At 45.9% G+C, this 27,370-nt stretch overlaps 1 protein-coding gene across 3 annotated transcripts in view; it reads right to left on the minus strand.

Annotated features, from left to right (window-relative positions):
• Positions 1-4,521: 4,521 nt before the first annotated feature.
• The window catches only part of ADCY8 (adenylate cyclase 8), a gene marked incomplete at both ends in the record, with an annotated part of 213,885 nt that continues 191,036 nt past the window's right edge, over positions 4,522-27,370 (minus strand). For all 3 annotated transcript variants that reach the window (XM_082858592.1, XM_082858591.1, XM_082858590.1), the window contains 4 exons: positions 4,522-5,009; positions 7,843-7,957; positions 16,406-16,498; positions 21,398-21,544. In XM_082858592.1, coding sequence (XP_082714718.1) covers positions 4,522-5,009; positions 7,843-7,957; positions 16,406-16,498; positions 21,398-21,544 — 843 coding nt within the window. The remainder of the gene's footprint in view (positions 5,010-7,842; positions 7,958-16,405; positions 16,499-21,397; positions 21,545-27,370) is intronic.

Raw genomic sequence — 27,370 nt, forward strand, 5'->3', positions numbered from 1 at the left:
TTAAAGAAAATTTTGCAAATATAGACAAGCAAGATGACGTCAAGACAAGGTAACATGGCAAATGTCCACTATTTCAATAAAATCACTGCATGTTTAATAATAACGACAAGCAACATTGGAGTGCAGCAGAGGGCCAGGATGCTGAGGGTTTTAGATGCATCTTCATGGCATCTGTTATCTTCACGGCAGCCTTACCTGGTGGCATGGATGACAGTCTTGCAACCACACTCCAAAACCCAAAATGGCGTAGAAGCTGAAGTTTGTTTTATAACTAATTTGGGGGCTAAACATGACCTGAAGTGAGTCCTATTTATAGCCTTTAGTTATGCTACTTGGTGTGAATATTCATGTATTGTTACAACATTATTAATGGGCTTAATTGTTGAGCACTGCCTCAGACCCCTCTGGGATGTTTTCTAGTATTTGGCATGTTTACCATATTTCTCAAATCTGAACACTTCAGAATTCCAAATCACAGTTGCTTCCTTTGCTATCTCCCTGTAGCCGGTGAAGAATCTGAGGGGCAGAGTTTATGCCACTTGTCTGACATCAAACAGCTGACGAGTAGTAGAGACAGGATTCAAACCCAGGTCCACGCACCTCAAGGAACTGCCCTCGTAACACTCAGCCCAGTACTTCTCAGCCCTTCCCATATCCCAACATACACAGAGAAGGATAACAGTTGTTTGACCCACTGTGGGAGAAGATGAGGCTGCTTGGGGCCAGGGCAAGTGGTCCAGGCTGTCTCGACGGCAGCTGCTGCACCAGAGTCCTGCAGTCCTCACCCGTTGACACAGCCTGCAGCCCGCTGGCGGGGAGTCTGCCCAGACTTTCAACTTTCATTTGAAGAATAGGATTCACCCATCACAGGGCTGGGCAGTGATGCTTCAGGGCAGGAGCCTAGAACCAGAATACCTGGGTTTCAATCCAAGTGCCACTATTTTCTGGTTGTAAGAACGTTCCAGGGCAAGTTGCTCAAGCTCTCTGTGCCTCAGTCCCCTCATCTGTAGAATGGGGATGATAACATTGCACTTACTTCCAGCTGAGGGCAGCTACACTCACATGGTCCCTAAAGCAGGAGGGAAGCAGTGGAACTGGTTGGGGGGGGCGACTCTGAGCTCAAGATGATCCTCCTGGGAATTTCCTGACGGTCCAGTGGTTAGGACTCGGTGTTCAATCCCTGGTCGGGGAACTAAGACCCCCGTCAGCCATGCGGCACGGCCAAAAAAAAAAAAAGATCCTCCTGACTTTATGGGATGGCGGATTGGGAGGTAGCAGGTCCTCAAATCCAGCCCCTGGATGAGTAGGTAGACACCCTTTCCTGTGCTCTAAGAGGGGCTGTGCTTGTCTCATGGGACACTGTGCATTACCCACGCAGGCTGAAAAACAGAAGGTGGGAGCAACCTCGATCAGCACTTAGAAGACGTCAACATTAGGCCAGAACACAGAGCTGTTGAGAAAGCCTCTCTCTTAGCCTTGAACATACGTAGGCTAAGCCAGCCCCCTATTCTGTGTTTCTCTTTGCATCTCACCACTTGGGGCACTCTACCTTCTGCCAGTTTATACTTGACATTTCTAAGATCAAACCTAAAATGTCACAAGCAGAGTTCAGAGGGGAAAAGGTGAGGTTGGAGCCCCTGGCTGGAATATTATGCCAGGTTTGTTTCTGAGTTACACCGGGTTCCTGGAAATCACCTGACATTTGGAGTTCTTTGAACAAATGAGTGGAGTAAACTAAAAAGTAGGTGAACAGAAAATATCTCTCTAATTGCAGGAAGACTGTCTCCCTTTCCTGCCCCCTCCAGCCTTATCCAAGGCCCAAGAAGAGGCGTGCTTCTCGACTGTTCAACCACAGGCCAGTTGCCTGCTCCTGTCTCTTGCCCTTTACCCTTTGTAGGCAAACTCTGCACGTCCACTGGGGCCACGAAATGGGCTGGCCTCGGGGGCAGGCACTGAATGCTTTGGGGCTGGGCGTACTGGAGCAGAGGGAGGATGCCCACTCGGTGGGTTTCTTGGTGATCTGATGGAGATTCTCGGGACTGCCTTGCCCCCTTGCTCCTCTGCTTGACGGAACCCTGAATGAAACCACGCCCCCAGACTCAGGATGGGGTCCCCATCATGTCCATCCATCCCGCCCCAAGGCTCAGCATCCCTGAATCAGGGTTCGGGGTGAGGCTTCACAGCAACAGCCTCATCATTCCCCCCACATTGGCAGCATCCACGGACCTGGGTTTGGCCGGATGCTTCCTCCCTTGAGGTGTGCCCAGCCCAGCCCAGGACCCTAGGACCACATTCTACTTCTAGTCCAGGGACTTCATCCTGAGTGCTAGCGCAACCTCTGTCCCTGGTAGCCCTCTCCCTGGGGTAGGATCCAGCTCATCAGGGCTGGTCTGCTTACTGGAGCCTCTGCTGAACTGTGCCCAGGTTCCAGAAGGGCCCTATGCTCTGGATTAGACCAAAGCCCGACGCCGCACATCAAGTTTTCTCTGTTGGATACTGTGCTTTTGCAGCCGGACTGCCTCTACCAAGGCTGGCCTCTTTGCCGTGATGTTTGCCGAGTCCCTGACCCACCTGAGCTCAGCTTCCCCCTCTATCCTGTGGCTGCAGCTCTCGGCATGCCCTGAGCTTTACCTTGTTTAAATGTCCTCAGCAGGTTGGGCTGAGTAAACCTCGAGGCTTTCTCCGAGTCTTCGAAGATAATAATTACCCCTGACACTGGTTGAGGGCTTCGTTTACAGAGGCTTTCACCTGGCACCCTCTTCACGTTCCACCGGGACCTCCTGTATTTCTTTGATGTGAGAACAAAAAGCATTGCAAACATGGCCACTCAAAAGTCAAGTGCCCAGGGGCTTCCCTGGTGGCGCAGTGGTTGAGAGTCCGCCTGTTGATGCAGGGGACACGGGTTCGTGCCCTAGTCCGGGAGGATCCCACATGCCGCGCAGCGGCTGGGCCCGTGAGCCATGGCCGCTGAGCCTGCGCGTCCGGAGCCTGTGCTCCACAACGGGAGAGGCCACAAGGGTGAGAGGCCTGCGTGCCGCAAAAAAAAAAAAAAAAGTCAACTCCCTTTCTGTACTTTGTGCTTCTCAGGAAAGGGTAGCTTCCCTTCTATCACGGGGGTCTCACCTGAGATGCCTCAGGTGGGTATTTCCTCCAGAGCGTATCTACTGTGGATTCATTACCTGAAGCTAAGTCTCTTTTAAATGAGCTGTTGTTAAGAGTCAAGAATTTAGATAATGATTAGGATTTCATACTTCTTCCATTACTTAAATCTTGTCCATCCTTCCAACACAGAACTTACCAGAATAGCTTCGTGTTGGCACACATGGGCTTAGACAGGTGTCGATTCTTATGGAAGAGACAGTGCTTTCCTCTCAGTAGTGAACACAGGAAGAATCCATCCCCTAACTTCCCTTCCGGTAAAGTGAGGCCAATGACTGCGTTCTGGCTGGTGACAGGGCAATAACGTAGGCGACTTTCAGGCCTGGTACCCAAGACCTCCTGAGTGATCCCCCTTCCTTTCCCTCTCTTTTCTTCAGCTGGCTGGATAGAGAGGATCAAGCAGAGGCATCCAAGTCCCAAGTGCAAGAAGACTAGGTCCCGAGATCATTGCCTGGAAGGCCTCTGCCCCACATGCAATAGGACGTAAACGACAGCTAAACCTCTTATTTTGTTTTAACCACTAAGAGTGGGAGTTATTTGTTACAGCCCTTTTATTGACCAGTACAGCGCTGAGCCTAGTTCTAAAACTACCTATAAGGTCTTGGGCAATTCCTTTCATTGTTCTGAGGTTTCTCATCCGTAGGAAACTTCCCTGGCAGGCTTTGCGGTCAGATGAGAAGAGCTTGGGATGCAGTCTTCCCAGGAAACAGCGTACCTGCCTGCACCAACTTACCCACCTGCTGACTTTCTAACTGTGGCTGCAGCAGATCAAGTGGCCTTGGTCCCACCTCAGGGCGTTTGTACTTGTTAGTCCTGCTGCTTGGGTCACTTTTCTCCCAGGTTCCATGGGTTCTTTCTCATCATTTAAGGCTAATCCTTTGCAACATGTCCTCAAAGACACGGTGCCTCCAGTTCAGGCAGCGTCCTCGACCTCCAGTTCTTTATCACAATTTCTCATTGCACCTACCCCTCTCTGAATGCAGAGTATTTATGTATTGGTTTATAGGAATATTATCTATTAACATTATCCATTAATATTATTGTGTGCCAGGTACATGACAAGCGCTCGGTAAACGGCAGTGCTTAATGATGAGCCCACTGTACTGAGTCTCTGTTTACAGGTCCCTCTTTCCCAAGGTCAAGGACTAGGTCTTACTTACCTTTGCTTCCCGATAAACCTTGTATGGAAGAGATGACCAAGAAATGTCTGTGACGGGAGAGAAACTCAAATCGTGTCTTCGATCTAGTGCATCCAAAGACCAATGAAACCATCCTTGTTCTAAAAAAAATTAAACCTTTTTATTAGTATATTTATTTTATATATAAAAGAAATACAAAAAAAGAAACACAAAGAAAACACGTTTATGGCAACGCGGACTTGTCGGTGCCTTCGGCTGGGGCCCCCGGCTCAGGCCCACTGGGTGCCAGCAAAGTCCGCCGGTTGTAATGGCCCTTGATGATGCCCGTGTTGTTGTTCTCATTCAGCAGCTGCTTCTGCCTTTGCCTGTTGAGGGACTGGACGAGGCCCAGGACGACCGCGGCCAAGGAGTACTGCCCGGGCAGTCTTCTCGGCGGCAGGATGGATGGGTTGGGCTGGACCCTTCCCAGGAGAAAGTACGTTTTCATTTTTCCTTCCTGTTCACTGATGCCCTTCACATAGATCTCCCCTCGGTAGCCAAAGGCAAAGCCCTGGTCCTTCAGGATGAGATAGGTCTCCTCTGGGACCTGGATTCTGCCGCTGACTCCCGTGCTGTCCATTCGACTTGCCAGGTTCACGGTTTTGCCCCAAATGTCATACTGTGGTTTCTTAGCGCCGATAACGCCAGCTACCACTGAGCCGTGACTGATGCCTGTGGGTGAACCAGAGAAACAAGAGATGAGAGAAGAGGGACGTCAAGGAAGGGGCCGCTCCCTGCCTGGGGCAGTGACCCTTAAACGAAGGATGTGATCTCTGCGGATAAACTGCAGGGTACAGATCCAGCCTCAGTCACTTATTAGGTGTGTGATCTGGGTTGGGTGCTTAACAGATTTGGACCTCACTTCTCTCATCTGTCAAGTGGAAATAATGAAAGGACGCTGGTATGAGATGATATAGGTAAAGCCACTGGTATATTACCAGACAACCAGTGAGTGCCCGAGAGACAATAATTATTACTCTCACGTGGAGGCTGACTTGTCTTAGCCTGCGGGATGGACAGGGCACTGATGTCAGGATGCTGGGATCGCCGCTTGCCTCTGTGGTCACAGTGCCCTGAGAGCTTGGGCAGCACCTTTTCCTTCCCTGTCTTAGTCTACGTCCTCAGCAGCATTCCCTGGGTCCGTGGCCACAGCCTCCTAACACGCCTCCCTGGATCCCTGCTTGTCCTCCTGCAGACCAGACTCCACGCTGCTGCTGGAACCAGAGGGACTCTCTGATGCACGTCTGATCAAGTTACCACCCACTTCAACACCTGCCACAGCTCCTTTTGCCTATGGGGTAAAGCCCTGGCTCCTCAGATTCACAATCTAGGGCTTCTCAGAGCTGGCTCTTGCCTAACTTGCCAGTCTCATTTTTGTCACCACCCTCTCCCTCACCTTTGCACCGTCTCCATACTGCACTGCTCGAGTTCCCCTAATCTGCTGGCGTTTCCACCTCTGTGCCTCTGTCCCTGGCTTTCTCTCTGCTTGGACTGTCATTTACCCCCAATCCCACAGGTTATTTGGTAGATCACAATTTCAAGACCTCCTTCTTTAGGAAATACAGACTTTTTTTTAAAGGAATGACCGTATTCCACTAAACACATTCATGGGCATATATGTCTCCTTTTACTAGACTAAGGATTTCTCATTCATTCTGCAAACATTGACTAGGCATCTACTATAAAGCAGACACTGTTCCAGGTATTGGGGCTATGGTGGGAAAGAAAAAAGACATAGCCCCGGCCCTCATGGAGCTTACCTTCTACTGGGGAGAGACAGAAAATAATTTAAAAAATGCAATATAGTATCAGTGAATGATAAAGGTGATAAAGAAAAACCAATCAGGTTAAAGGGATAGAAAAATAGAGGAGGGTGTATTTTGGAGTAGGGTGGTTAGGGAAGGCCTTTCTGAGCAGAGATCTAGAGAAAGTGATAGTATAAGCCATGCAGATATCTGGGTTAGATCATTCCAGGCAGAGGGAAAAGCAACACACACACACACACACACACACACACACACGTATAAGATAGAACTGACTGTGAACTTCGAGAAACAGTTCTTGCAGAATGCATGGGAATCACAAGGATGGACATTGCCCTAAAATTTGCAGAGCCCTTCCATAACCACTATCCCATTCACATCTCTTCTTACTACTATGAGGTAGGCAGGGGAGGTAATAATATAACTCCCAGTTCACACATGAGGAAACTGACACTCAGAGGGTTTAAACGACTTGCCCAAAGTCATAGAGCTGGTTACAGCAGACCCAAAACACAAAGTGAAAGGCCCAATCCCATTGGGAACATGATTTTCTAACCTCTGAACTATACCAGGAGAATAATGTATCACACCAAGGGTTGGCCTTCATTCCAGCAACACCTCCTGAAATTACACAGCCTTTGTTCAAGGTTATAGTTCTGCTTTTTATTCCCAGTTCAATCATGTATTCAATGATTTCAGAAAGGACATGTAGGGTTGTTGGAAGATCTGGAAACAAGCCCTGAGCACCCCATAGATCAAAATATAAAAATATCACTTATTTATTCCAGTGAACAAAGGCATGTGACATTCCTTAGATCTGACAAGTCAGGCATGGGTATTACCTGACCCTTTATACTTGAAAGCTGCTAAGGGAGAACCAAGAAAGTAAAATGGCATGCCAGCCAGAGGATACCTAAGACACGAGGATGGCCGTAACATCTGTTTTAGGCCGCACGCTGGCCGCCAGAATGTCACTGGTCTCAGTCAGGAAGTCCTGGAGTCGCTGCCAGGATGACCATTTGGCTGTGTGATTGTAGGCTACTTACTCCCCTTCTCTGGGCCTGAGTTTTCCCATCTGTAAAATGTGAATGTGGACTAGAGCAGGGGCTTTCAGACTATGCCTTAGGAGGCCCCCTCCAGACTCCGCAGAGATGCTGAAGAAATTAACAAGTTATCCAAATTGCAGATGACTATTATTACATAGCCGTGACTGTTGTCATTTTGCACAAGGGAGTACCTAAGCCCAAAGGAGGATGAGCTGTGTGGCCGAGTGAAGAGCTATAAAGCTAACTGCCTGTCCCTGGCTCAAGTCAGCACGTGACATCCCCAGGAACGGAATCCTGCTTTTGGCTCAGGGTGTTATCCAGGAGAACGGGAGAGTAACGCATTGACCTCCAGTATCTGGTGACGTAGAAGACGGGAGGAAACGACTGATTAGACAGCTACCTCTCTAATCAGGGCCTTGTGTGGGTGGGATTCTGGACAAGTTGGAGGACAGGTGGCTGTCGTCTATCAGTTGCTTGGTGTTTCTGCACACAGGCCAAAATCCTTCCACTGCTTCCAGCATCTTGAGTGAGAGGAAGCCCAGACAGGCCTGTCCTTGGCCAGGTCACACTAAATTTGCTGCATTTCGCGGGAAAAAGCTCCCCTGGCTTGATGCCCAGGGCACGGGAGGGCTCGACAGAGCAAGGCCAGACAGCTCGGTGGGTCCCCGAGGTGCCACACTTCCGGCTGCTACTCACCAATCCGGAGCTCAAAATTGTTGAAAGAATGCTTGTTGATCTCCTGTATGCTTTCTGTCAGGGCGAGAGAGAAGTCGGCCAGGGCACACAGATGTTCCCACTTATCTTCACATTGCTGTAGCAAACATGAGAGAAGAGGTCATTCGATGAGGCAAACAGGAGCACTGCTGCGGCAGGGGTCTGGTCTGTGTCCTACCTCACCCACACATGCCTTCAAGGGAAGTGAGCAGGTGTGTGAGCTCTGTACACCTAAGTCAGTGTCCAGAAACACAGGGTACCAGGAAATTTGTTTCAGAGAGTGTAATATGTGTGACTCTCAGATTCCATTCCCCACCCCTACCCTTGTCTGTTCAAGTTGATGCTGTTCACTTGTGTGTGTGTGTGTGTGTACACACCCTTATGTTCATATATGTGAGGTTTCCAATCTAGGAACCATGTCTATTTCCTTTGAAGTACTCACAGTGTCTGTTTAATAGATGTTTCACATAGACATTTGCTCTCTGAACCTCAGTTTCCTCATCCATATAATGGGGATAAGCATAGTTGCCCTGCCTACCTCACGAGGACTGAATGAGATTGTGTATGTGAAAGAATTCTGTGCCCCTCTAGAGCAGAGGTTGGCCGTCAGTAAAGGGCCAGATAGCAAGTATTTTAGGCTTTGTGGGCCGTGTGGTCTTTGTCATGACTACCCAACACTGCCATTTTAGCCAGAAAGGAGCCATAGGCAAAATATAAATGAATGCATGTGGCTGTGTTCCAATAAAACTTTATTTACAAAAACAGATGGTGGATACATCAGATCACCAATATAGCAGTTGGGATGATGGTCTATCAGTATTTCCAAACTGAAGTTATTTTTTAATCAATACTTCTAATGCTAGTGTCCAGTGTTTACACGTTCTACCATCGCCACCACATCAATCTAAAACCTATACAATGTTAATTATTTACATTTAAATTTGTTTTTGGAGGTGGTGATGCTGGGGAGAAAATACTTAAAATTTTCATTAGAAGCTCCTAAGTCAATGAGGCCTTGAAGTACAATATTTGATATATGTTTGTATATTTGTGTTTTGGGGGTATAATTTTAAATTATAACTACACTATATACTCTGGTTTAATTATACTTCATTAAATTATTTATATGAAAGAATCATATCTAGGTTTCAAAGATTCACTTATATATTCCCTGACAGCTACTGGCCCAGTACAAAATCCATGTTTTCTATATTCACCCACACTGTTGCCAGCTGTACCTAACAGTTCCTTTTTTCAAAAAATTTATTTTATTAAAAAAGTTCTTTTTAACATCTTTATTGGAGTGTAATGGCTTTGCATTATTGTTAGTTTCTGCCGTACAACAAAGTGAATCAGCTATACATATACATATATCCCCATATCCCCTCCCTCTTGCGTCTCCCTCCCTCACACCCTCCCTATCCCACCCCTCTAGGTGGTCACAAAGCACCGAGCTGATCTCCCTGTGCTATGCGGCTGCTTCCCACTAGCTATCTATTTTACATTTGGTAGTGTATATGTGTCCATGCCACTCTCTCACTTCGTCCCAGCTTACCCTTCCCCCTCCCTGTGTCCTCAAGTCCATTCTCTATATCCGTGTCTTTATTCCCATCCTGCCCCTAGGTTCTTCAGAACCATTTTTTTTTAGATTCCATATATTTGTGTTAGCATATGGTATTTGTTTTTCTCTTTCTGACTTACTTCACTCTGTATGACAGACTCTAGGTCCACCCACTTCACTACAAATAACTGAATTTCGTTTCTTTTTGTGGCTGAGTAATATTCCATTGTATATATGTGCCACATCTTCTTTATCCATTCCTCTGTCGATGGGCATTTAGTTTGCTTCCATGTCCTGACTATTGTAAATAGTGCTGCAGTGAACATTGTGGTACATGACTCTTTTTGAATTATGGTTTTCTCAGGGAATATGCCCAGTAGTGGGATTGCTGAGTCATATGGTAGTTCTATTTTTAGTTTTGTAAGGACCCTCCATACTGTTCTCCATAGTGGCTGTATCAATTTACATTCCCACCAACAGTGTTCCCTTTTCTCCACACCCTCTCCAGCATTTATTGTTCCTAGATTTTTTGATGATGGGCATTCTGATTGGTGTGAGGTGATACCTCATTGTAGTTTTGATTTGCATTTCTCTAATGAGTAGTGGTGTTGAGCATTCTTTCATGTGTTTGTTGGCAATCTGTATATCTTCTTTGGAGAAATCTCTGTTTAGGTCTTCTACCCATTTTGGGATTGGGCTGTTTGTTTTTTGATATTGAGCTGCATGAGCTGCTTGTATATTTTGGAGATTAATCCTTTGTCGGTTGCTTCGTTTGCAAATATTTTCTCCCATTCTGAGGGTTGTCTTTTCGTCTTGTTTATGGTTTCCTTTGCTGTGCAAAAGCTTTTAAGTTTCATGAGGTCCATTTGTTTATTTTTGTTTCCATTTCTCTAGCAGGTGGGTCAAAAAGGATCTTGCTGTGATTTATGTCATAGAGTGTTCTGCCTATTTTTTCCTCTAAGAGTTTGATAGTGTTTGGCCTTCCATTTAGGTCTTTAATCCATTTTGAGTTTATTTTTGTGTATGGTGTTAGGGAGTGTTCTAATTTCATTCTTTTACATGTAGCTGTCCAGTTTTCCCAGCACCACTTATTGAAGAGGCTGCCTTTTCTCCATTGTATATTCTTGCCTCCTTTATCAAAAATAAGGTGACAATATGTGCATGGGTTTATCTCTGGGCTTTCTCTCTTGTTCCATTGACCTATATTTCTGTTTCTGTTCCAGTACCATACTGTCTTGATGACTGTAGCTTTGTAGTATAGTCTGAAGTCAGGGAGCCTGATTCCTCCAGCTCCATTTTTCTTTCTCAAGATTGCTTTGGTTATTCGGGGTCTCTTGTGTTTCCATACAAATTATGAAATTTTTTGTTCTAGTTCTGGGAAAAATGCCATTGGTAGTACAGTAGGGGTTGCATTGAATCTGTAGGTTGCTTTGGGTACTATAGTCATTTTCACAATGTTGATTCTTCCAATCCAAGAACATGGTATATCTCTCCATCTATTTGTATCATCTTTAACTTCTTTCATCAGTGTCTTATAGTCTTTTGCATACAGGTCTTTTGTCTCCTTAGGTAGGTTTATTCCTAGGTATTTTATTCTTTCTGTTGCAATGGTAAATGGGAGGGTTTCCTTAATTTCTCTTTTAGATTTTTCATCACTAGTGTATAGGAATGCAAGAGATTTCTGTGCATTAATTTTGTATCCTGCTACTTTACCAAATTCATTGATTAGCTTTAGTAGTTTTCTGGTAGCACCTTTAGGATTCTCTATGTATAGTACCATGTCATCTGCAAACAGTGACAGTTTTACTTCTTCTCTTCTGATTTGGATTCCTTTTATTTCTTTTTCATCTCTGATTGCTGTGGCTAAAACTTCCAAAACTAAGTTGAATAACAGTGGTGAGAGTGGGCAACCTTGTCTTGCTCCTGATCTTAGTGGAAATGGTTTCAGTTTTTCACCATTGAGAACAATATTGGCTGTGGGTTTGTCATATATGGCCTTTATTTTGTTGAGGTTAAGTTCCCTCTATGCCTGCTTTCTGGAGAGTTTTTATCATAAATAGGTGTTGAATTTTGTTGAAAGCTTTTTCTGCATCTACTGAGATTATCATATGGTTTTTATCCCTCAGTTTGTTAATATGGTGTATCACATTGATTGATTTGTGTATATTGAAGAATCCTTGCATTCCTGGGATAAACCCCACTTGATCATGGTCTATGATCCTTTAAATGTGCTGTTGGATTCTGTATGCTAGTATTTTCTTGAGGATTTTTGCATCTAAGTTCATCAGTGATATTGGCCTGTAGTTATCTTTTTTGTGACATCTTTGTCTGGTTTTAGTATCAGGGTGATGGTGGCCTCATAGAATGAGTTTGGGAGTGTTCCTTCCTCCTCTATATTTTGGAAGAGTTTGAGAAGGATAGGTGTTAGCTCTTCTCTAAATGTTTGATAGAATTTGCCTGTGAAGCCATCTGGTCCTGGGCTTTTGTTTGTTGGAAATTTTTAATCACAGTCTCAATTTAAGTGCTTATGATTGGTCTGTTGATATTTTCCACTTCTTCCTGGTTCAGTCTCGGAAGGCTGTGCTTTTCTAAGAATTTGTCCTTTTCTTCCAGGTTGTCCATTTTATTGGAATATATTTGCTTGTAGTAATCTCTCATGATCCTTTGTATTTTTGCAGTTTCAGTTGTTACTTCTCCTTTTTCATTTCTAATTCTGTTGATTTGAGTCTTCTCCCTTTTTTTCTTGATGAGTCTGGTTAATGGTTTATCAATTTTGTTTATCTTCTCAAAGAACCAGCTTTTAGTTTTATTGATCTTTGTGATCGTTTCCTTCATTTCTTTTTCATTTATTTCTGATCTGATCTCTATGATTTCTTTCCTTCTGTTAACTTTGGGGTTTTCTTGCTCTTCTTCCCCTGATTGCTTTAGGTATAAGGTTATGTTGTTTATTTGAGATTTTTCTCGTTTTCTGAGGTAGGATTTTATTGCTATAAACTTCCCTCTTAGAACAGCTTTTGCTGCATCCCATAGGTTTTGGGTTGTCATGTTTTCATTGTCATTTGTTTCTAGGTATTTTTTGATTTCCTATTTGATTTCTTCAGTGATCTCTTGGTTATCTAGTTAAGCCTCCATGTGTTTGTATTTTTTACAGATTTTTTCCCTGTAATTGATATCTAGTCTCATAGCATTGTGGTTGGAAAAGATACTTGATATGATTTCAATTTTCTTAAATTTACCAAGGCTTGATTTGTGACCAAAGATATGATCTATCCTGGAAAATGTTCCATGAGCACTTGAGAAGAAAGTGTATTCTGTTGTCTTTGGAAGGACTGTCTTATAAATATCAGTTAAATCCACCTTGTTTAATGTGTCATTTAAAACTTGTGTTTCCTTATTTATTTTCATTTTGGTTGAACTGTCCACTGGTGAAAGTGGGGTGTTAAAGTCTCCTACTATTATCATGTTACTGTCAATTTCCCCTTTTGTGGCTGTTAGCATTTGCCTTATTTATTGAGGTGCTCCTATGTTGGGTGCATAAATATTTACAATTATTATATCTTCTTGGATTGATCCCTTGATCATTAAGTAGTGTCCTTCTTTGTCTCTTGTAATAGTCTTTATTTTAAAGTCTATTTTGTCTGATATGAGAATTATTATGCCAGCTTTCTTTTGATTTCCATTTGCATGGAATATCTTTTTCCATCCCCTCACTTTCAGTCTGTTTGTGCCCCTAGGTCTAAAGTGGGTCTCTTGTAGACAGCATATATCCAGGTCTTGTCTTTGTATCCATTCATCCAGTCTATGTCTTTGGGTTGGAGCACGTAATCCATTTACATTTAAGGTAATTATCGATATGTATGTTCCTATTACCATTTTCTTAATTGTTTTGGGTTTGTTATTGTAGGTCTTTTCCTTCTCTTGTGTTCCTGCCTAGAGAAGTTCATTTAGCATTTGTTGTAAAGCTGGTTTGGTGGTGCTGAATTCTCTTAGCTTTTGCTTATCTGTAAAGGATTTAATTTCTCTGTCAAATCTGAATGAGATCCTTGCTGGGTAGAGTCATCTTGGTTGTAGGTTTTTCCCTTTCACCACTTTAAATATGTCCTGCCCCTCCCTTCTAGCTTGCTGAGTTTCTGCTGAAGGATCAGCTGTTAACCTTATGGGGATTCCCTTGTATGTTATTTGTTGCTTTTCCCTTGCTGCTTTTAATATTTTTTCTTTGTATTTAATTTTTCATAGTTTAATTAATATGTGTCATGGCGTGTTTCTTCTTGGATTTATCCTGTATGGGACTCACTGCACTTCCTGGACTTGACTATTTCCTTTCCCATATTAGGGAAGTTTTCAACTATAATCTCTTCCAATATTTTCTCAGTCCCTTTCTTTTTCTCTTCTTCTTCTGCGACCCCTATAATTCAAATGTTGGTGTGTTTAATGTTGTCCTAGAGGTCTCTGAGACTGTCCTCAATTCTTTTCATTCTTTTTTCTTTATTCTGCTCTGCTGTAGTTATTTCCACTATTTTATCTTCCAGGTCACTTATCCGTTCTTCTGCCTCAGTTACTCTGCTATTGATTCCTTCTAGAGAGTTTTAAATTTCATTTATTGTGCTGTTCATCATTGTTTGTTTGCTCTTTAGTTCTTCTAGGTCCTTGTTAAACATTTCTTGTATTCTCCCCATTCTATTTCCAAGATTTTGGATCATCTTTACTATCATTACTCTGAATTCTTTTTCAGATAGACTATTTCCTCTTCATTTGTTTGGTCTGGTGGGTTTTTACCTTGCTCCTTCATCTGCTCTGTATTTCTCTGTCTTCTCGTTTTGCTTTACTTACTGTGTTTGGGGTCTCCTTTTCACAGGCTGCAGGTTCATAGTTCCCATTGTTTTTGCTATCGACCCCAGTGGGTAAGGTTGGTTCAGTGGGTTGTGTAGGCTTCCTGGTGGAGGGGACTGGTGCCTGTGTTCTGGTGGATGAGGCTGGATCTTGTCTTTTTGGTGGGCAGAACCACGTCCAGTGGTGTGTTTTAGGGTGTCTGTGAACTTATTATGACTTTAGGAAGGCTCTCTGCTAATGGGTGGGGTTGTCTTCCTGTCTTGCTAGTTGTTTGGCATAGGGTTCTCCAGCACTGTGGCTTGTTGTTTGTTGAGCGGAGCTGGGTCTTAGCATTGAGAGAGAGATCTCTGGGTGAGCTCTCGCCAATTGATGTTACGTGGAGCCGGAAGGTGTCTGGTGGTCCAATGTCCTGAACTCAGCTCTCCCACCTCAGAGGCTCAGGCCTGACACCCGGCCAGAGCACCAAGAACCTGTCAGCCACATGGCTAGGTACGTGGGGAGTTTCTTGCCTTTTGGGAAGTCTGAGGTCTTCTGCCAGCGTTCAGTAGGTGTTCTGCAGTAGTTGTTCCACATGTAAATGTATTTTTGATGTATTTGTGGAGAGGAAGGTGATCTCCACGTCTTATTCCTCCACCATCTTGAATGTCCTCCACGATTCCCTTTTTGGTCACATTTCACTTCCTTTCTACAAATTCTAACCATGCCCACCATTTAAGAACTGATTTAACTGTCATTACTTTTTGATAGTATTTTATTGTAAAATATAAACCTATTTGTATATTTTTAACACTGGAAACATTTGACAAAGCTCAGATTCTTTACCATAATAATAAAGTCATTTTAATGAACTTGTTGTATAATGATTTAACTCTCCCTAACTGTTAAACGTTTACTAAGCAGGACTAACCAAGTCTTCAATAGATAGTACTATTACATACATGCTGTGCCTGTAAAGATATGGCATGATGGTAATACCTAGAATATTAGTGTGTCTATTTGATAGGACCATTGCTGAAAAGAGATATTTAAAATTTTCTTGGTATAAGATTTGAAATGTATAGCAATTTGCAATGAAATTTGTTATTAGAGGCAAAAATATCACCAATCCTTTTTGTAATTTGGAAGCACTTAGGTCACTCTCTCTATATTATTATACTTCTTTGCTCTCCCAACTCTTTGCTTACATTTTTTAGCTTAGACTGCACACTGGCCTGCAACTGTTAATTTACATCTCTGCCAGTCCCTAGGCTGTGAATAATATAAGGGCAAAATATGATTTATTCATCTTTGGGTCCTGAGTTACTGGCACACCTATAGAGTTCAACTAGACAACCCTTGCATTTCATAAGAATGTTTAAATTTAAAGAGGTTAAGTGATTTGCCTCAGAAAATAAAACTGCATGTTGACAACAACAAAAAACAAACAAACAAAAAAAACAGATGGTGGGCTGGATTTGGCCTGGGGGATGTGTTTCTGGACCCCTGTGGCAGAGTGATGTGCACATGTACCTAATGACTCTAAAGGGTTTCTTCTCAGATAGTCTTGGAATAAGTCTAGGTTTTTAGTTGTAAAGTGAGCAAAGAAGAATGAGGAGGAATGAGGATTCCTCTCCCTGGCCGCTTATGCCCATTTCCATAGAGCATTTATGGAGGACCTACCAGGTGCAAGACTTTGTGTGGCCAGCATGACTCTATCTCAGGTAATTCAACCATGGGCCCTGGAAGGTGGATGCTAGTTTCCCACTTAACACTAGTGTCTGGCACAGTCACCTCTCAGAAAAGCAGAGCTATTATTATTATTACTTTTGGAGGAGAAAACAAAAGTAAGAATAAAACAGGCTGGGATCAGGGGTTTAGTAACACCTACAATTAAATCATACCAGCGTATTTCTTGGTCCTGATTTTGTTCATCTAGTGAACAGCGAGGTTTGAAGACTAGAGGTTTCTCAATCATAAGGAAGCCTCAGTACACCCAGCAGACCCTGCTTACCTCAGGAGTACAGGTACCGCACACGCCTAGAATCTCCACTTCATCGGATTTTCTCCCTACCTGTCCTCAGGTTTCCTGGTGATGACAGCTCCACCACCTTCAGCAACCTGACCAGAGTAAGGTCCCTGCCATAGGCTGTGGCTGAGTCCAAAGCATTCCTTTACCTGTTTTTCAGGTGACAGGCCTGACACGGCCATGTAGGTGCTGCCAATGGTCTTAATCTTTTCAATGTCTTGAAACCGGTCTTCACCAAGCAGCTGAAACAGATTCAGGCAACAGTGTCAGTCCTGGTATTTGTGCTCCCGGCAGCCTGGGGCTCCTGGAAACAGGCCCCTGGCTCACAGTGAGGACCCCCTCGGAATGGTTTAGCATCCTTGAGGTAGCCACTTTTCTCTCTGAGAATCAAACATTCAGGCTCTCAACAGATATCTATTGAGCACCTGCTAAGTGCCAAGTGCCGAGATGGGTGTGACCAGATACTCTTAGATCTGTTTCTAAGAATCTTTGAAATAAACAAAGCTATCTTATTAGTTTAAAGAAAAAATTGCCAATATTCCCAAATCCATCAACACATCCTTTTGGCTTTACTCTCAGCATGCATGTAAAAATCTTAGCATTTCCTGCCAGTACCCTGGTCTAAGCCACCATTAGTTTACACCTGGTTATTGTATTGCAATAACATACCTAATCCCAGTCTTTACCTCCACACTCCCAGCATGGCAGCCAGAGTGATCCTGTTTAAATGGAAGTCAGACCATGTCCCTGCTCTGTGGCTTCCCGTTCTACTCAGGGTCAAAGCCAGAGTTTTCACCATGCCCTGAAAGACCTGCCATGCCCTGTCCCCTTCGCTCACCCTGTTCCAGGCACACTGACCTTCTTGCTGATCCTAACAAGCCAAGCCTGTTTCTGCCTCAGGACCTTTGCATCTGCTGTTCCCCTGTTGGGACGCTCTTCCTTCAGACAACTACATGGCTCATCCCTCACCTCTTCCAGGTCTTTCCTCAAGTGTCATCCCAGTGGGGTCTTGCTGATCACCCCATGCAAAACCGAACACAATATCCTGTCCCCACATACATATTCTCATCTTCTTCCTGCTTTATCTTCTCTCCTTAGCACTTATCCCTGACTGTGTTTATATATTGTCATCTTTCCTATTAAAATGTAAAATTCCTGGAGGCAGGTATTTTTGCGTGTCGTATTTACTACTCAGCACCTAGACAGAGCCTAGCACACAGTAGGGATGGATGAATACCTGTATGGAAGAATGGGTACCATCCTTGCCATTTCCTCCATCCTCACCTGCAGTTTGGATTTTAACGCCAAGGAAGGGAAACCTTGGTCTCTTATTTAGCAACTGTGCTAAGAGAATAATGCTCTCTCTGCTTGTCCCCCCACCTCAAAAGTCCATGTCTTAGTCCCTGGAACCTATGGATATGTTACCTTACGTAGTAAAAAGGACATTGCAGATGTGATTAAGTGAATGATTTTGTGATGGGGCAATTTCCTGGGTTATCTGTGTGGGCTTGTAATAGGGAAGAACAAATATGACTCCATATCAGATCCGTTTCTTTTATGACCTTTGTATTCTATTGCTTTTGCTATAAGTTAATCACTAAAGTGATGCTGCCTATAGGCTTAAAGTATACATAATGGCCCATCTCCAGGAACACTGCCTCTCATGCCTGAGGGTTAAGCTAAAATACCTTACTTTAAGCTCACAGAAACATCCTGACCAGGCCCACCTATGAACGGCTGCAGGAAAGAGGAAATTAACACATCCCCTCCGGAGTCTGGCGGGAACCAGGACATATGTAACAACGTACTGCTTTCTTTTCTTTTTACTTTGCCTCCTTACTTCCCCCGCTTTCTTCTATAAAAGAAACTAGCACCCAAACCCAGGCAAGATGGTTCTTTAGGACACTAGTCTACCACCTTCTCTATCTGCTGGCTTTCTGAATAAAGTTGCTATTTCTTGTCCCAGCAACTCGTCTCTCCATTCATTGGCCTGTCGTGTGGCAAGCAGCATGAGCTTGGCCTCAGTAACGGGCTCAAGGTAATCACAAGCGTTCTTGTAAGTGAAAGAGGAAGGCAGGAGGCAGAGAAGATGTGACGGAGCAAGCAGAAGTCAGAGTGATATGACTGCTGGCTTTAAAGACAGAGAAAGGTGCCACAAGCCAAGCCGGATGGGGGCCTTTAGAAGCTGGAAAAGGCAAAGAAAGAATTCTCCCCTGGAGCTTCCGGAAGCAACACTGCCCTGCTGACACCTTGATTAGCCCTGTGAGATCCATTCTGGATTCTGACCTCGAATCTATAAGAGGATGAATTGCTGTTATTTCCAGCCACTAACTTTGTGGTCATTTGTTACAGCAGCCGTGGGAAGCTAATTCAGCAACTACTGGCTGAGCTTCTACAGTGTCTGATGAACAAGACACATGGGGTCCTAGCCATCACGGAACCAACAGCCCAGGCAGGGGTATCTGATGTTAGATAAATCATCACACTAACAGGTGTCCTAGCTCAATTTTAGTAAAGTTTATGGTGGAAACATACCGGGAGTAGGAATAAAGAGGATGGATGATTTTGATAAAATCGAGCACCTGGGACCACTTCCCTGAGTAAGTGATTTCCAATTTCAGTTGTGAAGAGTGAGGGGGGTTTTTCTAGCAGTGGAGCTTGTGTAGTAGGAGGTGGGGAGCACGGAAAGGGCTGGCAGGGGCATCCAGACATGCCTTTGGCTGCCCACCTGCCTCCCTCTGCCCGCTTACAGCTGCACTTCCCCAGGGTCCTGGGGGAAGGGGAAACTCTTCCTTCCTCTCCTCTTCGGAACTACTTGGGTGAGGGCCAGCTTCAGGTCCAGGCAAAGCTACCTCCTCTTCAGAAGTTGATCAGGAGGCAGCAAGAGGCTTCGCTATTTCATTTACTAACCACACGGCAACTTTATCCACTCTCTAGCTAACAGCCTCTGGAGTCATAGTGGGACTTCAGCCCCTTGTTCATCCTCTAGTCCGTGTGGAGACCCGAGACGTGAGAGGGCTCTTCAGCCTTCGAAGAGGCCGGGGCTGGGGTGGGGGTTGAGGAGCCCTGGTGCTGGGCTGTTGCAGACCCAGTCCTGGAGCATGTGCTCCGGCCAATGTTCAGCCTTCCTCGGAGCCAAGTTCCTGTGGCAATTGCATCAGCAAGAAGAGCAGTATGGTTACTGACGGGGGTCTGGCTGGAGCTTAGTGAGGGCAGAATCTAGAGGGTCTCTTTTGACCCAGAGAAAGAAGGCGGGTCTGGGTGACCCAAGGACCCACGTGAGAAAGGCTGACAGTGCTTGGGGTTGGCAAGCCAGGGAAAGCCTTTTTTTCCCCCCTTCCTGTTGATTGCATTCTCTTCTTTCTTCCTTCTCCTCTGCTTCCTCTCTTCTTCTTCCTCCCCTTTGCCCCTCTTCTTTTTCTTCCTCCTTCTCGTCCCTGCTTCTCCTCTCTCTCCTCTTTCAGCTCTTTCCATCTCTCCTTTTTCCTCCTCCTGGTCTAGAGCTCAGCTTCCTGGACCAATTCCTTCTCTAAGCCTCTCCTACTTCCCTCTGCAAACACCCATCTCTACCACTAGGGGCGCTGTCCCCCATCGCTTTATTGGGAAGACTCCAGGGTATCTATCGATACAGTTTGGGCCACCAAGATGCAGACTTACTTCACATTTATTTAGTTCAGTTTAAAAAACATGGAAGCGAGAATTTTGGGGATATGCGGTGCTATAGATTTTAAAATAAAACAAAGCTTGACGTCTCAACCTTCAGTCAGATTGAGCTTTTTACTAGAGTTATTTAAAAAAAAAAATTTGGGGGGACTTCCCTTGTGGCGCAGTGGTTGAGAGCAGCATGTGAAACTGCCAGGTGGGCTTGTGATGGCTTCTAAGTAGGGAGATGGTGCTGGATGGTGGACCAGGTGGCATATGGCGGGAGGTAAGGCTGGAGAGGATACAGGAGCAGTAAGTGCAAAGCCTCGGTGGCCTTCTGAGGAACTGGCAAACACCAATGGGTTTTGGGTTTCAAAGGAATGTGACAAAATACTCCAGCTTTTGGTGGTTGGTGATGGTCAGATGCAGGAGGGTGAATGGTAGGACGGCTGTGGTCATGCAGGTGAGAAATGATATGGCCTCAAGCAAGATAAGGGCAGCTTTGACTGTGAGGTGGTGAGGGGACTCCACAGGACTGTCTAGGTGGAAGGTGGGGATTAAGGGAGAGAACGTTGTCTAGGGTGATGGAGTAGATGCCATTGGTACCCAACTCAGCTCTCCTTTATGGGGTCATCCTCCAGAGTGCCGTCAGGGCTGGCTGCCGACAACGTATTGCTGTACCCATTCTTCAGGAAGAGCCCTGGAAGCCCCCTGGCTGGCGATGCCTGGGAGATCACACCTACCCACCAGGGCAGCCCATGGCCAATGGCTGACCAATACAGGTGTACAAAAGGCTTGACTCAGTGGCAACCACTCTGTGGTACCACTTACACTCCTGCGCTCCCTGGGGAATCAGGCTGAGGATGCTAGACGTTAGCTGAACCCACCTTTTTGCTTGGCTTCTTCCCTGGCATTTTCTCAATCACTCACTAACCTCCCATCTCAGGTTTAGGCATGTGGATGGACACAGGTGTCCTACTTCAAGCTGGGGTGTGAAGAGGGGAAGAGACCCACTCCTGCTAAGTCTATTGATGTAAATAAAGTTCAGCATGAGTATCCCCCTTGTTCCTGGAAACTGGAAGAAGAAAGTAGCATCTGGGGTATGTTTATATTTTGATTAGGTCTCTGACCAAATGCTAATTGATGGTTTTATCGTAATTTGAGCAGATGGAGAAATGTCCCCATCAGTGCCCAGTCTCTGTGATGCTAGTGCCTGCACAGCACTGGCCTCCGATCAAGTCCTGGTTTTGCCATTTGCTAGTTATGTGACATTGGCTTAAGTTTCTAACCTCTTTGAAGCTCGCATTCCTGATCCTCCAGGAGCGACGACAGGGTTTATCTTGTGTGATAATTGTGTTAACTAAATTAGATGATACCTGTTTGTGTTTACAATGCAGTCTGGAATTCTTTAAGTGCAGAAATCGGTTACAATGAACAACACAATGCTACGACAACGTGAGGCTTATTTGTGATTGTAAATTTCTCAGGCTTCTGTTTACCTCATCGAAGTCGGCAATGATCTCATTCAGCAGGCGCAGGCATTCCACTCCTTGGTTGTTCATTTCAGTCTGAGAGTAGAAGTCTGCAAACCCTGGGATGGAGGCAAACATCACCCCAACGGCATCATAGGATTGAGAATACAGCTCCTGGACAGAGAAACACACAGAGGGAGTCAGAAACAGTCATCAGAGGTGAGGGTCTGCAGTGACGCTCCCCGTGTGTACCTGCCCCTGAAGGCATGCACAGGTACCCACAGAGAGGACAGAGAATGGGGGCTCTGACATCATCTCATCGACACCTTAGCGTCGTCACCATGTGGGCTGCAACCATTGAAAATTCATGGTCTCCGTCCTCAGTTGGGCCCAGAGTTCCGCCTGCCCATCCTTTTGTCCTCGGTCAGCTTCCTTTTCTGTTCTCCCCAGTGGCTAGTCCCAACACACACCACTCTCCTTAACTTCACTGTCCGCTTGATTCCCCTCAGAAGATGATCTTGTCTCTGAGGCTCTCACGTTCCAAACTCATACAATCAGGTAGTTCACTGTATTTTCATCTCCTCTGCTTCAACTCCAGACAATGCATTTTCCCTTCTCCTGATGAAGATCAATGCTTCTTCCTCATCTCTCGATCCCCCTCTAACTTCTTCAGCAACGTCCTCCTACAGTGGATCCTTTTCTTTCTTCTTTCTTTCTCCTCTCCTCCTCCACTTCCTGTAAGTGTCGCCTATAAGAAAAAGTACAAGGTGCCCTGGAGCCTGCAGACACTTGACTACCAGCCTACCTCTCTTCATTCGCATCCATACTTCTCAAACTAGTTTTCTCCGCTGCCTGTTCCTACTTTTCTCCATGTCCATTCACATCTCAGACTGAAACGAAATGAAACTGGAGCAGGTCAGACTGCCAGACAAAATGGGAAAACCTCTACACGAAGCCCTGTCCAAGTCTTCCTGGACGCTCTTGCAGATTGGTGTGGTGATCACAGCCATGTTCGTAAGTCTCCTGACTTTCTAGTTATACCGCATCTGTTTTCCTTGTGCCTGGCCCCTTCAAGGATTTGTTTTTTGCTTATCTACTGTCTTAAATGTTGGTGATTGCTACGGTTCTGTCCTTGACTCACTGCGTGGTTCAAAGTTGACATCCTTCCCTGGGCTATCTCGTTCACTCTCAGCCTTTCACGTGTGAGTTTCTAAAATCCTATTTCCAAGTCGGTTCTCCTTGGGCTTCAAGCTCCTGTGTCTCATGCTGGGCTGCCCTTGCACTCCTCAGATCATAAATGCTGCACCTGAATGCATCTCCTCTCCACCTAGAACTGTTCCTGATACTTCATTCTCTGACTCAGTTGGTGGCACTAGCATTGACAAGTCATCAAAGTTAGAAACCCTCAGAGTCAACCCTGACTCTTTCTTCCCCATCATATTCAGATTCAACAAATTACCAAGGCTGCCTGGGTTTCTTTGTGTCGCCTAAATATTTTTTTCTAACCCTCCCATCATTTCTTTCTATCAGGCCCTTCCTGTTTTCCTCCTTGACTATTAATGTGAGAGCCTAGTCCTGGGTTCAGGACTGGTCTTACCTCATCCAAAGGCATTGTTCCATATGGCAGCCAGAGTGATATTTCAATGATACAATATTGACCATGGCTCTCCTGTTCTTAAAGCCCTCCAACTGCCCTGGGGACAAAGCCCTCGGGACACATGAGCACGACATATATTCACATATTCCGGCACTCCCCTCCTCCTGTCTCTTCAGCTTCATTGCCTGCAATTCCCTGTGTTGGACCTTGTGTCCCAGAAACACCGAAGCATTTGTACTTTTTGTGCCCACTGTAGCGGATGCTGTACGTGCCCGATCTGCTTTCTCTCTTCCAAGGTCCGGCAGTCAGCCAGCCCTTGCGTTTCTTTGCATGGAGTTTTTCTGTGGCCACTGGAGGGCACTCTGCCCACGTGAGCTGCAGGCTGAAAGCTCCAGGAAATCAATGCCCCGCTCAGGAGCTGCTCTTAACAAATGACTGATGGGAACAGGTGTAGAGTCCTCCGCAACTTCACGCCTTGGGCCAGATAACTCTGAGGGATGCTTTCTACACCATTGTCCGAATTCTCCACTGGGATTCAGCTCGAGTCGCCCACAGAGGTAACTAGTCTGATAATGCCTCATTAACGGGTTACTTTCCTTTCCCGACCTTCCTTCTTACTCTCCTGTCTACCTGGGTGGGCTTCCTGGGACCACTTCCAAGCAAATTACTTGCACTCGAATCTTTGTCTGAAGGTATGCTTCTGGAAGAAGCAAAACGGAGACGCACACGCTTCAATGCTTTCATTTTTTACCAACTGTCCCTGGATGGGATATGTCCTTCCTTCCTTGCAATTACATCCCCAACCAGGCTAACTCTTGTTTTCTGCCTTCACTAGCCACCTCGGTACCCTGTCTTCCTACAGACCTTCCCAGACTCACCGACGGGGGCAGGAGGCTGACTCGGGCTGTGGCAGCACCTGGGTAACTCTACACAGAGCCCTCACCACCTGCATTATTGCCTTTAAAATGTCCATCTCTTCCTTTATGAATGGAGTCTGCGAGGGCAAAGACTCCATGCCATTTATATCTTAGTTCTTTCAAATCATCCAATTAGTATGTCTTGGATGCCTGCAATGTAATGCATGCCCTATACAGGGTCTGGTATGAGGCAAACATTCAACATTTTGTTGAGTTAATGACTCCTTAGCCTGTGTAGGAGACATTAAAGCTTACGAAGCACTTTCGTATGAATTCAATGCTTTAGCCCTTGCAATTACCCTGTGAAGTAGGTACGATGATTACACCCACTCTACAGATAAGGAAGATGAACAGGGAGGAGTTAAGGCATTGGCATCATGCTGTTGGTAGCGGAAGAGAGGGAGCTAAAGACGTCCAGGGTCTTCCTCACTCTGCATACCTGGGTGAAAGATGGTGTCCCTGATTCACGATCAGTTGACTTGAGCTTCAGTGTAGATGGATCTGAACAGATGCTTTCATTAGTCCTTGTTCAAAAGAGCAGAGGTGGGGGACTTCCCTGGTGGCGCAGTGGTTGCGAGTCTGCCTGCCGATGCAGGGGACGCGGGTTCGTGTCCCGGTCCGGGAGGATCCCACATGTCGCGGAGCGGCTGGGCACGTGAGCCATGGCCGCTGAGCCTGCGCGTCCGGAGCCTGTGCTCCGCAACGGGAGAGGCCACAACAGTGAGAGGCCCGCGTACCGCAAAAAAACAAAAAAACAAACAAAAAACCCACAAAAGAGCAGAGGTGGCTGGTGACCAGCTGGATTGGGTTGGGTTGCGGGGCACTGCGGATTGTAGCCAAGGAGTAGAGCAATGGTACATGGCTTTCTGAGGCTGGGCCATTCACCTTGGCCTTGAACAATGGAGTGACACTGCAGGAGGAGTCTGACTGTCTGCTGTATGGGTCCAAGAACCTGCATAAGCAAACCTACAGAACCGCATCCTCCAAATGGCTGTGATATGGTGGGAAAAAAAACCCCTCTGTTTACTCAGTTTCCTATTGTATTAGTTTGCACAAGCTGCCGTAACACAGTGCCACAGACTGGGTGGCTTAAATATCACAAGTTTATTTTCTCACAGCTCTGGGGTCTTGGAAGTCTAAGATCAAGGTGTTGGCAGGGTTGGTTCCTCCGGAGGGTGCTCCCCATGCTTGCACGTGGCCTTCTCCTCCCTGTACCTTCATATGGTGTCTCTTCGATGTGTGTCTGTGTCCTCATTTCCTCTTCTCGTAAGGGCACCAGGCACATTAGACGACCTCATTCTCCTTCCCCCTCCCTCGGATCTTCTACCCAGTGTCCCCCGTTGATGACCCCCAGCTGGGTGTCAGAGGGATTGCAAGGTCGTTGACGTGGCCCATGCAGGTCGGCCTCGCCCCCTCCAAGCCAGCAGGGAGAAGGGGGTGGGGGGACTTGGAGGGGCACATGGGAGAGCTCCAGCCACCTGCCCACACCTTTAAAGATGTGCCCATCAGTGGACTTGCTCCAATCAACCACTCTGAGTGTGCCATCTGTTTCTTTCTATTTTTGGTTCAAAGAAGATAAAAACACTGTAAACTGGGGAGGGATTGATGAGTATAGAAGGCTATTATTGTTTTATCGTCATCCGCCTCTGGCTGGATGTACAGGTTTGGGCTTCGCAGAGGATTCTGAGTGTATGAACGCTTCCCCCTCCGCCCCCCACTCGGAAGCCAAGGTGAAGACTTTGGTCTCCTCTTTGCACAGGGAAGCAGAGTTCAGTCCTTCACCGGCCCAAGCCTGGCTGATTCCAAGCCCTGCGTGTCTTATACTAAGTTAAGCCACCTCTCTGCAGGGGAGGAACCATCTCTGAGACTGTTGCCCTCATTGCATCCTCAGGTCTCCACTCAAACGTCATGTCCTCAGAGAGACCTTCCATGACCCCCCAGTGTACATGCCCCCTCTTCACACATGCTGTTCCCTTATTTAGCTTCTTCTACCCTCGCAGAACTTAGCACTACCAGGCTCTATGTTACATATTTATGCATCTGTTTTCCCAGGAAAACATGTGCCTCATAACAGAAAGGACTTTGCCTTCTTTGTTCACTGTTTGAACCCCAGGATCTAGAATTAACTCCTGGCACATGGTTGGCCCTCAAGAAATCCTAGCTGGACGAATGACTGAATGAGTGCGTGAGAGGTGGGGCTGGGAGTGGGGAAAAAGTAGAAAAAGTAATGACGGCTCATAATTGTCAGAAATAATAATAGCAACAACCGGGATGCTCGTCAGATGTGCCAAACCCCACTTGAGCCCTTTACGCACAATAACACATGTAAAGGTTGTAACATACAGTTGGGAAGTACTGTTACTTTGGAGATGAGGAAAATGAGGTCCGGAGAGGTTCACCACTTGTTCACGGTCACAAAATAGTGAGAGGAAGAGCCAGGACGGAATGCAAGGCACCAGACTTTCAAGTGCACCGAATGACTTTTCTCTACTGAGCCCCCCTCACAGCCGGCTGCATTGGACACTTCCCGTGCTCCTACCCAGCTGAATTCTCACACCAACTCAGCAAGGTTGGTATCATTTCCTCATCAGCTGGATGACAAAATGGACTCAGAGAGGTTGGGTAAGCTGCCCCAAGTCACACAGCTGGTTAGTGGCAGAGATGGAATTTGTGCTGTGCGGACTGTCCAGCACCTGAGACAGCTGCCCTTGTCAGTGTCCTTTCAGCAGGTCTAATAAGCCAGGATGAGTGAGCAGGTTTCCTGGGACTCAGCGAGAGCCTGCCTGACACGGATGACCCAGCCCAGCTGGCCTTATCAGCAAGAAAGTCCCTGCCTGGGGTGGTGAGTGCTATTCTAAGCTGAAAGTCCAGTGGTACCGCAGAAGCTACCAGAACCTCTGTGTGGGTGACACAGAGGTTGGCCCTGGAACAGACTCAGACAGGATGCTCCGGAGGGCGAGGCTCTGTCCACTGCCCTGTGCTTGGATGCTTTGAGCCACCTCTTGTCACTGCTCCCCCTTCTCTGCCACTCACGCCCTAACAGCAAGGTGGAGGGAAAAAAACCCAAAATTCGGCTTTGAAGTTACACATACCTGGACTTGGATCCCAGCTCACTACGCACTAGCTTTGTGACCTTGGGCAAGTTCCTTTACTTCTCTGAGCCTCAGCTTCTTCATCGATGAAATAGGGATAATCATTCTTATGTCCTTATTGCCTGCATCCACGAGCACTGCTGTTGCCCCATGAAAGCTGGAACCCAAACTCACAAATGTCCCCTAATCAGATATTCAGAGGTTTGTATCACAGTTCAGGTTTGTAGCAAGAGGAGAAGATAAAATTGCCTCTTATGGAAACAGAGCACAAAATTGGGAGTTCTTGCAGGCTACAGCTGTCCTGCCTCTGCCTGTCACCCCTTCACATCTTACACTACTCTGCCTGTGTCTCCTACACACACACACAGACACAGACACATACAAACACTGAAGT

The sequence above is a fragment of the Leucopleurus acutus genome, assembly GCF_964270905.1.
Source record: "Leucopleurus acutus genome assembly, chromosome: 17".
Lineage (NCBI taxonomy): Eukaryota > Metazoa > Chordata > Mammalia > Artiodactyla > Delphinidae > Leucopleurus > Leucopleurus acutus.